Genomic DNA, 14,089 nt, shown 5'->3' on the forward strand with positions numbered 1-14,089 from the left:
TGAGGGGTATTGCACAAAAGTAGAATAAAAAAATCCAGGATAACTGAGCAAGCACAGCTTGATCTAGTCTGAGCGGCACATCTTGGCTTAATTGGTTGCATGTTTGCCGAGCCAGGATGAAAAGGGAGACAACAAGGAACAGGCAGCAAGACACAAGGGCAGGCTGGGAGCTGATTGGCTGTTGCAGACATCGGTAGCAGGGCAGGCTTAACGAGAATGATGCAGGACAGGTGTGGAGGGAAAAGCAGGCTGGGGAAAACAAGACAAAACACCAAGGGCATTAGCTGCTCTGGGCTGTGGACAAATCAAAAACAGAACTTCATCCATGAGATAAATAAGGGTCTACAATATAATCATGTGCAATCTGCTTAATATATAAGCCCTCATAAATCAAACTACCTCAGTTAATAAATATAACTTAAAGTGCACAAATTATACTGAGCAAACATAGCAAATACACTTCAGCATTATATTGCCAGCCTAAGAACCTTTACCATAAAGACTAGACATATAAATGGCTGTTGACATAACCATGAATCAATAAATCTGTCTGCCTGCATATTAAGGCAGCATGTAACAACATAAAGACTGCTGAGTTTCAGTTCACTTTTCCACTTAACTTTACAACAGTCAATGACACAAACAACAGTATCTGAAGTGGACCTTAAATATAACTTGCAACCTCATATCCATCCTCCTGCCCCACATTCTAGTTTTAATAAACAGGGAAAAAATCTGATGGCAATCTGGAGGACTGGTGGAGGGATGCAGAGCCAGACTGATAGAATCAGTAACCTAACTACCATTACTGGAAATTGTACAGTCCTACATTTAGTGCACTTCACCATCTCCTTATTATTATTATATTATTATTATAAATCCTTCTTGCATGACTTTTTGTGATATTACAACTTTGATTTGCACTAGTTACCAGTTTTCATTTTACATGCACACACATACATGCATACAAATACTGCACAAGAAACAAGAATATGAATTTAAATAATAATAATAATGATAATTATTATTATTATGATTTAAGAAGAAACAGAGATGGGATAAATAAACTTCATTAATTAAATTATGATAAAACTCTATAGTTTGACATTTTTTATTACTTTATTCTAAGTTTGAGAGTTGTGATATTCTTTCTTTAAATTCACATAAAACACAAGTGAAATTGGGGGTAACTTGTTATTTTGCATTTATGTATGTGAAATGTACCATAGTCAAGACGTTTACAATAAATTCAATGTCAAATAATCTTCAAAATGTATAGCCTAATTTGTACATTCAATTTTAACTTTATGATTAGTTTTACATAATATATAATCTTTCATTCGAGTCCAAAAGACATTTGTTTTCAGTCTCTAAAGAAATAAATGGTACTGATGCTGCAGGGAGGGGCGTGACGTCACAGGAGAAACCGGGAGGAAGAGGCGAAGGGGGAGAGAAGGAGAGGGGGAAGGAGAAGGGACGGAGGAGAGAACGGGGGGATGACTGCATTAAAGGAGACCAAACAAAAAAAACAGTCATGACTCCTGTTATTCATCCTCCGTTTTTCATAAATCATAATGGTTGCTCTGTTTACCTACTCAGTGCGCCGCAATAAATGACGAGCCAGCCCGATAAGGTAATTATCATCTTTCACGTTTCTGCACGCCTGGCTCAATCTTCTAACTCATTTAAGTCGACTGTACGGTCTCCACCTTTAATATCAAATGTCAAGTCGAGGACAGTATCGATTATTATTTGCCAAATAAAACAAAATGAAGCAATCGATCGACTGCGTGGCTACATATAGGATCTATTTTGGTCAGATATTTCATTTGAATTTCAGCGATAATGATGCGTTTTCCTGGTCATTGTCTTGAAGGCCATCGTTGTAACCCCAGCGGCTCCACTGTATCCGTTTTGAGCTTCCTCCATAAAAAATTAAAATGGAAACAGGCTTCATGAGAGTGGTGCCGCATACTACACTGCTGTAGACAGCCACGCCGAGCACATGGGCTTTGCGCACAAAACTACAACATGCGCATTGGTTGCAGTGCGTCGTGCTCATCATTTTTGTGCCATCCTTGCTGTCTGTTGGTGACTGCAGTGTCCTCTTGGTAGCACTATTTAAGCATGAGCAGCACTAAGTTACTCACATGACTGCTATGTTTATATGCTACACTGTGATGATCTTGAATGACCTCTAATGTTAAAAAATCAATCCAAGAGAAGTTTAAATCATAACTGACTTATTTTTTCCATTATCCTTTCATGTATTGCAGAGTAAACTGGCTTGAGAGAGATGTCATCTCCGGGAATGGGCACTCCCAGTGACCCCCTCTTGGCCAGTCCAGGAGGGAGGTTTTCTACAGCTCAGGAAGGTATCTGGAGGAGCTCACTCCCCAAAACTGCCAGCTTCCCAACGTCCACCACTCGGCACCTCAGTCACCGTGCCAACAACTTCCAAAGACAGCCAAAACGTCGGAAGTTGATAAGACCTTCTCCACCTCCGCCGCCCAACACCCCATGCCCCCTGGACCAGCTGGACCTCAGTGAGCTTCCCCCGAGACGCACCTTCCAAGAGCTGCTTTTCAATGGCTGCATCCTGTTCGGTATTGAATTTAGCTATGCCATGGAAACGGCTTATGTGACCCCTGTGCTTCTACAGATGGGCCTACCTGATCAGTTCTACAGCTTGGTGTGGTTTATAAGCCCCATACTGGGTGAGTACAGGAAGAGGATATGACCACCTGGTGGGCAGTGGTATTTGACCTATTGTGATATTAAATCACTGTTGTCTCCTGCAGCACTTGCTCTTTGGACTCTAACTTTGTCCCCTTGTCTTTGGCTTGAAGGATTCCTTGTTCAGCCTCTCTTAGGAGCATGGAGTGACCGCTGTACATCCCGGTTTGGACGAAGGAGACCATTTATTCTGGCCTTGGCGATAGGTAAGAAATGTACTCGAGTGATTTAGCACTGCACTTACATAAAGTTAGGGATTTCTAGTGGACAGGTTAACATAGAGGGATGAAAACTGGCACAGCAGAGGCTGATATATCCTGACTTTAAGTCCCTAATATGGGTAAAGCACCAAAAACTATTAATCTCCATAGCATCTTACATATTTCTTGCCTGGTAAGTGCTCACTCACGTCTTTCTCCATACCTGAAGGTTTTCTGTAAAAATGTTGAATGTTAGCATAATGAATTATAGGGAAAAGTACTTTCCCAAGTATTATTTAAGTGTTTTGCGTATTGTTAATTCACTTGGATGCTTGAGTTTCACTGTGCATCATGATGCATATGCAGAGTTTGACACTAGAAGGCTGTTCTCACAATCATCTGCTGAAAGTGGAAAGTTTTTCTGTGCTCACAATCTCTGTTTAACGCATACAGATCTACATTTGTGTTTAAATTAATTTTGGTTATCACTCTCAGATGAGCTAAAAGTTATATGGAAATGACATGCCTTCTTGATGGTCCTTGAAGAAAGTTCCTTTGTTTTAGTAATTTATGTTGTTATTCCAGGCTACGATTGTATTGTATATATTGTATATTATATGTTGAATATAATCTACTGCTATCATCATCTTAAAGCAATAAATCAAATAAAGAAAGTCAATTTCAAGTCCAAGATTAAAAACATCTGGGTGATATCACTCAAGATAATTTTTCAAAGTTGTGAAACCTCCCTTCTGAACCAGAACAGTCATTACATAGCTGTTTTCACAAGCTAGATGTATATTATACTCCCTACAATTAGTACATTGACTAAAATTGGTCAAGGGCCCCTTCAAAAGTGTGCAGGATGTGTGTTTTGGCTTAATCTTTTAGTACTGAAATAAAAAAAGTATTGTTTATACTAATAATCATAGTACACTGTTCAAGCAGTTAGTATACAAAAAACAAACCTGTTTAACCATTTTACATGATATGTGTGATGTTGGATGTCGATCAGGTTGTGACTTTCCAGAAAAAAATTGTTTCTAAAAACCCTTTTCACAGCATATATTTTGACTTGAGTTGTATGTACATTAACAATGGCCCAGTAAGCCACAGTGAGCCAGCATGCACAATACCAGGACCCTGAAACTGAAGCAAGCTGAAGGGAGTTCAGCCATCATTCATTTTATTATTTACATCTGTGCTTTTCCTGCTGTGACATGTTAAAATGTCTTCTGTGAAAAGGGCCTATTTAAAATGTTTTCTTTTGTTTTTTGCTTTGCTGCACATCAGTCTCTAGGCATCTCACCATCAGCCCAATGTATTTAAGTTTTGGTTGCATCGCAGGAGAATAGCATCCATCAACAGCACTCTCAAAAATCAACCATAGTTGGTATGCATGGCGTCTGATTTGAATATTCTTATTTTTAAAATTTTTCTAGTGTGAACACAAAACATACTTAGAAGCTATTAATTAGTATGAACTTAGAACACACCTTTAGTTCTTCTTCTGTTTATCTTCACAGGGGCGTTGGTTGGTCTATCCCTGGTTCTGAATGGGCGGGACATGGGAAGTGCACTGGCGGACACAGCATCAAATCACAAGTGGGGAATTATTCTGACAGTGTGTGGTGTGGTTCTGATGGACTTCAGTGCTGATTCAGCAGACAACCCAAGCCATGCATACATGATGGATGTGTGCAGCCCGGAGGACCAGGATCGGGGGCTGAACATCCACGCTCTCCTGGCAGGTAGGAAAGAGTTTAACACAGTCACAAAGTCATTGTTACTTTATTATTATGCAGTACAGCATAGAAGATTATAGCTTTAACTTGTGATTTTTCAAGATAATATGGAGAAGACAGCGCTAAAATGTATCTTCATCACCAAACATTGCAAAAAGATAGAGAGTTTTTTGTTTTTGTTTTTCTTAATCTTGCTATACAGGACTTGGAGGTGGATTTGGCTACATCGTGGGTGGCATCAATTGGGACCAAACACAATTCGGGAAGTCGATGGGAGGTCAACTACGGGTTATATATCTGTTTACGAGTATCACTTTGGTGATTGCCACAGCCATGACTCTGTTTAGTATCCCTGAACGGCCCCTACCAAAGAGTCAGTCGAACAAAAACTCCAGCAAAAAGCATCTGAAAAGCCCCAGCCTCCCTCTTCCTCCCTCTCCCCCTGTTGCCCCTGGATTGGGTCCAGGAATGGATGACGAGGACGAGGACGGTCTTTACGGCTATAATTTCCCAAAGCCTCACCCATGTAATTCTGATGCTCTGGCCCATTCTTGCAGTGCTAATGCACGCCTCTGCGCTGGCCTCACTAGCCCTATATCGCCCCTGAGTCCCCTCACCCCAAAATATGGCAGCTTCATAAGTAGGGACAGCTCACTCACGGGCATCAATGAATTTGCCTCTTCACTAGGAACCTCCTACATAGACAGTGTGCTCATAGACTGCTATACAGGTCAGCAGACACCACAGGCCCTGGCGCCCAACTCCACCACTGCACCCCTACCTCCAGGAGACTCCCCTCCTCCTGACGAACAAACACAAGGGGCAGGGAGCCAAGCTGCAGGACAGACTCGGGCTGATGTGGTGTCTTATCCAGCTGGGGAAGCTCAGGTTGCAGAAGAGGCCCAGCCTTTGGAAGATGCACAATCTCACGGAGCATCTCAGGTCGCGACTGGGGCCCAGGCTGGTGCAGGGTCACATCGTGGCTCCAGTGCTGGCATCCTGAAGCGACCCCAGAGTCTTGCACTAATCGAGGAGCCAATGGCAACCCAGATTGTCGGGCTGGAGAATGGACGCAGAAGAACAGTGACCTTCAGCCAGCAGGTCAGACACATTTTTTGAAAATAAAAGCTTTGTAGTCAGTAGTCACCGCAGCAGTTAAAAATCAGTGTCTGTCTGTCTTTTTCCAATGAAGGTTGCAAACATTTTGCTGAATGGGGTGCGCTATGAGAGCGACCTGAGTGAGAACGTTGAGACAGGAGATTCTCAAATGTCAATAAGGCTGCTGTGTATAGCCATCTATAGGATGCCTCCCTCTCTGCGGAGTTTATGCACTAATCATTTTTTAGGTGAGAATAATCACTTTCAAATACATTTGTTTTTTGTATAAAACCCACTACAGCATAAAAGCTGCAGCATCTGTTTTGTATGTATGTGTGTATGTGTATGTATACTTAGTGGTTCTCACTATGCTCCAGGTTGGCTGTCCTTTGAAGGCATGCTGCTCTTCTACACTGATTTCATGGGGGAAGTTGTGTTTGAAGGAGACCCCAAAGCACCCCATGACTCTGAGGCTTACCAACGCTACAATGCTGGTGTTAGCATGGGCTGCTGGGGCATGTGCATCTATGCATTCAGTGCTGCTTTCTACTCAGGTAAGCTTCTCTCATAATCACATCTTGATGTTAGTGTTGCTCTGGCTGGGGGGAGTTATTTCCTTCCCTTTGTCTTCCTTTTATTGCCACGTACAGCTTTAAATTAATCTCCTGTTTCTCTGTGTTTCTCCTTCACTTTTCCAGCCATATTGGAGAAACTGGAGGAGCGTTTCTCTCTTCGCACTCTTTATTTTTTTGCCTACCTGGCATTTGGTTTGGGCACAGGCCTGGCCACTCTTTCCACCAACCTCTACGTGGTACTCTCTCTCTGTGTCACCTACGGGGTGCTCTTTTCTTCTCTATGCACGCTGCCTTACTCTCTGCTGTGTGAATACTACCAGAGCCCTCAGGTCAGTTTCTAGATATGTGCAAGTGTGGCATTCATGTTCTAATTTGTAGAGTAAATTGTAGCTCCTTGATTGTGTTTTTACACAATTGAATTAAGGCAATAGAGTGATATCAGTTTTCTAACCTAACCTTCAGCAAAATATCATTATAGTTTTAACACTGTAGTGATTTGTGGTGCACTACACATGTTAAACATATAACTAAACTTTTTCAATATGTCCTACAGTTTTGTGGCTCATCAGAGGAAGGGACCAGACGAGGGATGGGGGTGGACATCTCTCTGCTCAGCTGCCAGTACTTCCTGGCTCAGATCCTGGTCTCTGTGGCGATGGGACCTCTGACCTCACTAGTAGGTGGGGCCCAGGGAGTGATGTACTTTGCAAGCCTGATGTCATTCGTGGGCTGCCTGTACTCCTCTCTCTGCGTGGTGTACCACCTGCCCCCCCCTGAGGGTGAGCCCCCCGAAAGTGAGACCCAGCCACTATTGGTGCACATTTAGAGAAGCCTCTTAATTTACTTTACCTCACACACTCAAACGGCACACACTCTCACGCTGTCACTTAGTGTCTGAGTGTGTTGACCTTCACAGCACTGATAGGACAAACACACTGTACACCCTGCCGCACACTGTACAGCACAGTTCCATATATTGTTTCACAGCAATCAGCACTGCTCTTCTCAGAGCTAGACAGACAGACAGACAGACATTGGCCACTGCTCTAATATGTGTACATTTGTTCATACAGTGTGTGTGCCCATGCATTTTCCCCAAACTTTTGCAAGTTTTGAATGCGGTGTGGGAAACTGGAGTTGTGTGTATGTGTGTGTGAATGATCTTTGAGTTTAGATAAGGCTAAGATGTTCTTGTGTCTGATTCTTTGCTGTAAAATCTTACGTCATCTTTTCTTGCTTGTTGGTGTTTAGAATAGAAATGTTAACCACTACGTTCAGGCTAACCACAGCTTTCCCTTCTTTTCCTTCTTTTTATCAGTTGCCTAACGTCTGCATGAGCTGCAATGTAAACTCTCAAAGCCTTGTGTTAATGTTTGTTTGGGTCATACGGCCATGGGAATGTCTACCTGCCTGTTTCTCTGAGTTAGCGTAGCAGCATCACACCTTAGGCAGGCTCTTCTGACTAAATGAATGTGCTGCCAGGGACCATTCACACACAATTTTAATACCTCTTCATTAATTCAAGAGCTCATCACAGCATAATTTAGCAAACAACATACTTGATAATTACATGAGTCTGAACAATGCTTATAATCACAGTTATTGTCTTGAAGGGCTTCACGTTGTCCACATAGTGAACAGCAAATAAACTTTCCATACAATGCATGCATTACACGCACCAGTGTGCTATAAATTCACAGTCTGATGCTGGGTGACTCTTAATCAAGTCCCATGTATGAGTACAATACCAATTAAGTACTTAATCAGCATAGAGCCACGACTAATAGGATGAGACACACACACATCTTCAGAAACACAGAGAAATGTGTGCTGGTGGCTAATTCTGTCTGGGCCCTCACTAAGCCATGGACAGCCCTGTGAGCTGTCACCCTACTCCTGGCCATGCCATTGTAATAATGACAGTGATTCTTGTCATTATCAGGAAGAGGAGAAGTTGAAACTGGGGTGTGAATCAGCATACAGTCGGAAACCGAAAAAAACAGAAGAACAGCAAACAGGGAGAAGACTCATGTGAACTTTGGGTATCCCTGAAGGTGGACAACATTGAAAGAAAAGACTGTGGGGGTTCGTTGAGCCAGCAGCAAGTGCTAATTGTCATCAGTAGGGTGCATGCTTAAGATAGTAGGCTTCTGCTCCACCATGCTCGGCCCATCAACACAGTGTAGTGTAATGACCTTACATCTGAGTTAATTCGCCAAGTTCCTGAGGGAAGTATCAAAAGTAATTCCTTCAGCCATCCTAAAGAAGCCATCTTCATTAGCAAATATGGTACATGTAATTTTTTTTTTTTTTTACATCTGTTGTGCCATGCCGAACAGTATGCTATGTCTGATCTGCCTCAACACAAACATGAAGCCTGACTTCAGGGCTTCAACAGCAGGTACACTTTAGTATAAAATCAGTTTTAAGTCTTTCATTGTGACCTTTTCATTGACTGGCTCACTGATTTAACACCGTAACATTTTGGTGCCAGTCATAATTGTTGCCTCAGCAGAATGTCAATATTTGCCTACTATTAAGCCTCCTGGACTGGATGCACGCCATGAGGAAACAGTTACTGTATGGATCATGCTGTTGCAGCTTGCTTGGAAATAACAGTTTTTGTGTTATAATGATACCACCTATTGCTCAATATTAGCAGTGTTACTGTAAACGCTACTTTTCTTCAGGGTTCAGTTAAAACTAAAATGATAATTTTGCCATTTTGTACTCCTGTGTCAATTCTTGTTATAATTTTACCACCCACTACCATAACCGCAGCTACCCCAGTTGACTTCAGGAATAATGACCTGCAATCCTTAACTACACCTCATGGGGGAGCCAGAAGACACAAGACAGAAGAACACATTAATTCTGTGCACCGTTTTCCATTATTCCAGTTCCTTCCTGCATCTTTGCCAGCCATTTTCCATGTTAAGAAAAATTGGGTCAAGTGAAATCTACTTACACAGCTGTGGTTTTAAGAAACATAAGTGATCTGGAAACAGATAAAATGCACACAGAACAGATCTTAAGTAAAAAGACAATTTATTTGTTAATCAGAATATACAAAGCAGTGGCTGAAGTAACCAAATGTCATTCTGGTTCTGAAAAAGGCAGTCTTGGACACAAAACTGGGCTACCCAGCCATAACATAAACTCATTGAAAACGTAAGAAAAACAAAAGTATAAATGGTACAAACTTGCGTGGAATGCATACAGAACAAATGACCAAAGCTTTAAGATTTAAGAGGGGTTAATTAACATTGCAAAATCCTGCCTCCATCAAACAGCATCAAGCAACCTTTATGGAGGCACAAGAGAGAGCCCCTTTATTCATTTGCACCATCTGTTATGTTAACAGGGCAGCCAAGCCAAGGATTAACTAGCAGCTCAACACAAAAGATTATGCCTCAACTAATAATGCTAACAACTGTCCATTATCCCCTGCTTAAAACTTATCTTTGGTCCTTTAAGTGAATCTGAGAGGTCAACATGAGCCTTGGAGGTGAGCAGCTGCCTGTATGTATGAATCTTCTGGTCAGCACTGACATAATAGAGATTGTGCTTCTAACATACTGATATAAAACCTCAAGAAATGAAAAAACTGATCTCATAGTGTGGCCCAATTTGTACAAGTAGAAAAAAAGCTCATTTTAAAGACCAATAAATAACATTTCGTAAAAAAAGGAGGCAGGGCCACTATGTTTCAGGACTCCAGTGCAATGTATAACAATGGATAACATGGGAGCAAACAAAAAGAAATATCTTTCAAAAGATACAGAAAGCACAAGCTCTACAAAACGATGTTGACCAGGCTGGTAAGACAGTGCTGCAAACAAGTAGCAGGGCAGAGATCTAAGCCTCCACTTCTGCCTCTTTTGAGTCTCCATTTTCCTCTGTCTTCTGCTTTTTTGTCTCCACTTTTTCCTAATGAAAGAAAAATATTTAAAAGATTACTCAATATCAAATCATTCAGCCCACTGGTTAGTAGATACAAAATGAGTAATTCAACTTCACAAATTGCAGAAATGTGTCAAGTGGAATTTTAGAGATTGTGTACTGCAACCCACCTCCTCCTCCTCAGCTGCACGCTTCACAGGCTGTGCATCAGTCTCCTCAGCAGGGGGCGCCTCCTCTGCTTTCCCTGTAAGGACAGTTGCCACTTCAGAAAATACATCTTTCATCCTCAGTGTAATTAAAACAACATTTTCTTTTGGCAAATCAACAGCAATATGGACATTTTAACTCAAGGCCATACATGGGAACAACATTTACAGGACAAATTTAGTAGAAACACAAGTCTAGTCAAGAAAATAAGTTATATTATTTCATATGAATGAATGTACCGTCGCCATTCTTGTGTTCCTTCTCTGTCTTTTCTTCCACTTTATCACTGTGATCAGCTCCGTTCTGAATGAAGAGAAGCAAATGTCAGTCCAGTAACATATGTCATGATTATGTGAGCAATACTGTAGGATTATAGCCACGTTTGTAAAGAGAGAAAACAATGAAAGATTGAAATCCCAAACATAGTTGAAATAATCCTCCCACAGTCTTACATGTACTGACTCCTCTGGGGACACATTATAAAAAGGCATGTTTGTGGAGCCCCTATTACCTCCCCAGAGGATTAGCTACCCAGCTCTGGAAAAAAAAACCCTCAGTCAAGAGGAACCAATGGAGACGTCTAAAAAGCTTGCTAGTTAACATCTGTGCCATTTCACAACCCAAACAAAGCGCTGTGTGGAGAGCAGCTGAACAGAAAGGGGGAGGCGGTCGCAGCGACACCTGCATGATGAGGGGAGCTAAGACAAAAGGGCCATGAGGCTTTTTCTCCTCGTCTCCTACTCACTGTGCCATTGGCAGGTGCGTCTCCGCTGTCGGTCTTCACCTCCTTCTTCTTCTCCTCCTCCACCACCACTTCTTCTTTCTTCTCCTTCACTTCTTTCTTCTCCTTCAGCTCCTGCAGAGTAAAAAAAAAAAAAAAAAAAGCATCCCCACTGTCAATGTAACGCTCAACAAGCAGCAGCAGCTTTGAAGTGACACACGCATTTGGGTTTAATACAAAGAAAACCCTATCTGATAAAAGTCTTATTAGAGATAGTATAAGTGGGAAATGTTCTCAAGTCGATCCACGCTGCGTGACGTTAATGTAACGTTACCGTGGCTTCCCGCCCACAGCTGCAGCTCTGCTCCACCAGCTGTACACCGCTTTGTCTGCTCTACAACACATTTTTAGCTCACCACATCACACACGGAACATTTCCCGGCAATGAAAAATGGAGCTGTCGACGTTCATAAATTACAAATAACTCACAATGCTGGCGTATAATTAACGACATTTCTGTGTAAGGTAAAGAGTAATTTAAGTAACAAATTCATTAGTTTTAACTTTCAGTAAGAGTGAAAGGTAATACTGTCGTTAAGGGGAAAAGAAACAATGCTTTAAATTAAGAGCTAGTTAACTATTCCGAGTGTAAAAATTAATAAAAACAACTTTATAAAGTTAGAAAAATCTTTTTAACACGACGGCTCAACCGAAAGGAAAAAAAATTGAATGAAACGCACCTTGGCTGTAACCTCTGCAGTTGCGGTCGTGTCAACAGCTGTATCGGCCATGGCTAATTTACTTCAGATAATTGTATTCCTGTTCAGAAATAAAGATTTTTTTTTAATTTCTTGGCTCTTTGCCTTCGTGCGGACTACCCAAAGACGCTGAGAGAGAAATGATGTCTGCTCGTCTCCGCTTTTCTCTCGAGCTTGTTGAAAGTCTACTCTCGTTGGATACAGCGGCTCGATCCCGCAAACGATTGGACGACGTTGACAACCTGACTATACGATTGGATAAATATCTTGTCAGTCATGCTAAGATGTCCCGCCTGCCCGCTGATTGGTCGATGTGTTAAAGCGCTGCACTATGATACCAGAGTCTTTTTTTCTTTACTATCCATCATTGAGCGTTTGGTTTTCCACCTATAATTTAAACAATAGATGTAAATGTCCCGTTTTTAAAGTTACAGGCAACTAATCTATTAGACGCTGCTGACCACGTATGTTAATCTGTTAATCTTAAATAGATATGGTGGAGAAGTTTATAAACACTTGGCCACCACGGACGGCATTTTTTTTTTTTATCTTAGCGCTCTTTCTCTGTAGAGAGATGAGGTATCAAATTACAAGCAAAAACGAATAATGTGTAGATGTGCGGCCACACCTCCTTTTCTATATTTAACTCTTGTGACAAATATGTTTTCTGCTCAAGTGTGCTCCTCTTTCACTTTTTTTAATTTTTTACCAGACTTACTTAATTGTGATAAAAGTGCAGCTTGTATGTTAATCAATGATTACACACTATTATTAAGCAACTCCTGATTTTAATACACAACTGTGTGAAGAGGAACGACATCTGTAGCTCCTGAGCTTGACAGCAGTTGACAAATTTTAATTCATTTATTTTAGAGGAGACTGTCACTTAATTGAAACTGGAAATTATTTGTTGCTTATGAACTATACATTTTCTACTGAAGTAATTAGCAGGAAAGTAAGGAGTAACATCTGTTTCGGGCTATATTTGATTCCGGGGGGGTCCTGTGCCATACACTGGCTTTGGATAGACTAAGCCATCAATGTACTGCTCTAGGATTTGTGAGACATGGGGCATGATTGTAGTACAGTATGTGTGCCTACAGTTTGTATAAAAGTCTTTACAGCATGCATTTAATTACAGCTATTGTCATTATTACGTCATTAAATGAGACATTTTTTAGTATAAATTGTTCATTTCCACAGAAAGTACTATTTTGCAGATGAGGGGCTTAACAAAATATCTGAGATAAAGTCGTTATAATAATTATAATAATTGCACAGAATAGTAGTAACTTTAAACCATGCATGCAAAAAAAAAAAAAAAAAAAAAGAAGAAAATAATTGCATTTCCACATTGAATACAGCAGGCCTTTGTGTGTGTCTGGGGACATTTGATGATAGATGATTTACCAGATCTCATAAACGCTACTGAAATACTACAACCGGTTTTTATCTGATTCATATTTGATGTGTATTCAGGTGATTAACCATAAGCCACTTTGCTTTCAATGTATGGAAAAAAACAACGTTTTCGGTGGCAAGCCTCAAAAAATAGCAGCAGTAACAACATCAAGAGAATGAATAAAAATAATAGAATCAAATAATTAATGATGAATGATTAATTATTTAAAATTTAAATGTTTGTTTAAATCACAAAAATATAATGTCATCTGCAGTGGAAAATTTGCCTTTTTGGGTAAATGCAAAACATTTAAATAATATTGATGTTAATTAATGTGTTTTTTCACTGAGAAATAAATGAATAATGTAAGTAAAGTGAAAGCAATTGTTCTCCAGTAAGTAAATGATAAAATAAGACAGGTTTCCTTCTCGCTGTTAATCAGGAAGCCTTTGGTCTTGTTGATAAAGTGTTGTGTGATATCCCAAACTAGCTGTTTCTCTTCTCCTTTGTTTGAGGTAAACTTTTTGTCATGACTGTACTCACTCATCCAACTGTTAAACCAAAGGAAGTGGCAACACACGTTTGTGGGCCCTGAACTCAGTAATTTAAGCCTGCATCTGGACAGAGTCTCACTGTCAGTTACACAGGAGAAAAAACATGTTGTTGTTATCACAGGTCAAATCTACATTTTGTGCCCTACAAGTGGATTCCAAAATCTTGTGACCTACATCAACCATAATTGAC

The 14,089-nt window shown here is 40.7% G+C and overlaps 2 protein-coding genes across 2 annotated transcripts; one reads left to right on the forward strand and one right to left on the reverse strand.

The window, feature by feature from the left end:
- The first annotated feature begins 2,296 nt into the window (after positions 1 to 2,296).
- Positions 2,297 to 7,180, forward strand: slc45a1 (solute carrier family 45 member 1). Its single transcript, XM_053316428.1, has 8 exons — positions 2,297 to 2,717; positions 2,850 to 2,942; positions 4,463 to 4,687; positions 4,884 to 5,782; positions 5,874 to 6,027; positions 6,157 to 6,333; positions 6,478 to 6,683; positions 6,908 to 7,180. Exons 1-8 carry the CDS (start codon positions 2,297 to 2,299, stop codon positions 7,178 to 7,180), a joined length of 2,448 nt encoding a protein of 815 aa, XP_053172403.1.
- A 2,205-nt stretch (positions 7,181 to 9,385) lies between these two features.
- si:ch211-222l21.1 (prothymosin alpha) lies at positions 9,386 to 12,103 on the reverse strand. The gene is made up of 5 exons (XM_053316453.1): positions 11,926 to 12,103; positions 11,210 to 11,320; positions 10,704 to 10,767; positions 10,428 to 10,501; positions 9,386 to 10,284 (listed from the first exon to the last, which is right to left on the reverse strand). Exons 1-5 carry the CDS (start codon positions 11,974 to 11,976, stop codon positions 10,213 to 10,215), a joined length of 372 nt encoding a protein of 123 aa, XP_053172428.1. The 5' UTR covers positions 11,977 to 12,103; the 3' UTR covers positions 9,386 to 10,212.
- Positions 12,104 to 14,089: the final 1,986 nt, after the last annotated feature.

Source organism: Scomber japonicus, chromosome 3 (assembly GCF_027409825.1).
Source record: "Scomber japonicus isolate fScoJap1 chromosome 3, fScoJap1.pri, whole genome shotgun sequence".
NCBI classification, from domain to species: domain Eukaryota; kingdom Metazoa; phylum Chordata; class Actinopteri; order Scombriformes; family Scombridae; genus Scomber; species Scomber japonicus.

What these genes read in the sequence shown, in the direction of transcription:
- slc45a1 (XM_053316428.1), top strand. Translation starts at nt 2,297, where the DNA reads ATGTCATCTCCGGGAATGGGCACTCCCAGTGACCCCCTCTTGGCCAGT. An exon ending in CAGTGCTGCTTTCTACTCAG is followed by an intron (nt 6,334 to 6,477) that starts GTAAGCTTCTCT and finishes TCACTTTTCCAG; the next exon opens with CCATATTGGAGAAACTGGAG. An exon ending in AATACTACCAGAGCCCTCAG is followed by an intron (nt 6,684 to 6,907) that starts GTCAGTTTCTAG and finishes TATGTCCTACAG; the next exon opens with TTTTGTGGCTCATCAGAGGA.
- si:ch211-222l21.1 (XM_053316453.1), bottom strand. Translation starts at nt 11,976, where the DNA reads ATGGCCGATACAGCTGTTGACACGACCGCAACTGCAGAGGTTACAGCC. An exon ending in CTGCAGAGGTTACAGCCAAG is followed by an intron (nt 11,321 to 11,925) that starts GTGCGTTTCATT and finishes TTTACTCTGCAG; the next exon opens with GAGCTGAAGGAGAAGAAAGA. An exon ending in GTGCAGCTGAGGAGGAGGAG is followed by an intron (nt 10,285 to 10,427) that starts GTGGGTTGCAGT and finishes TTCTTTCATTAG; the next exon opens with GAAAAAGTGGAGACAAAAAA.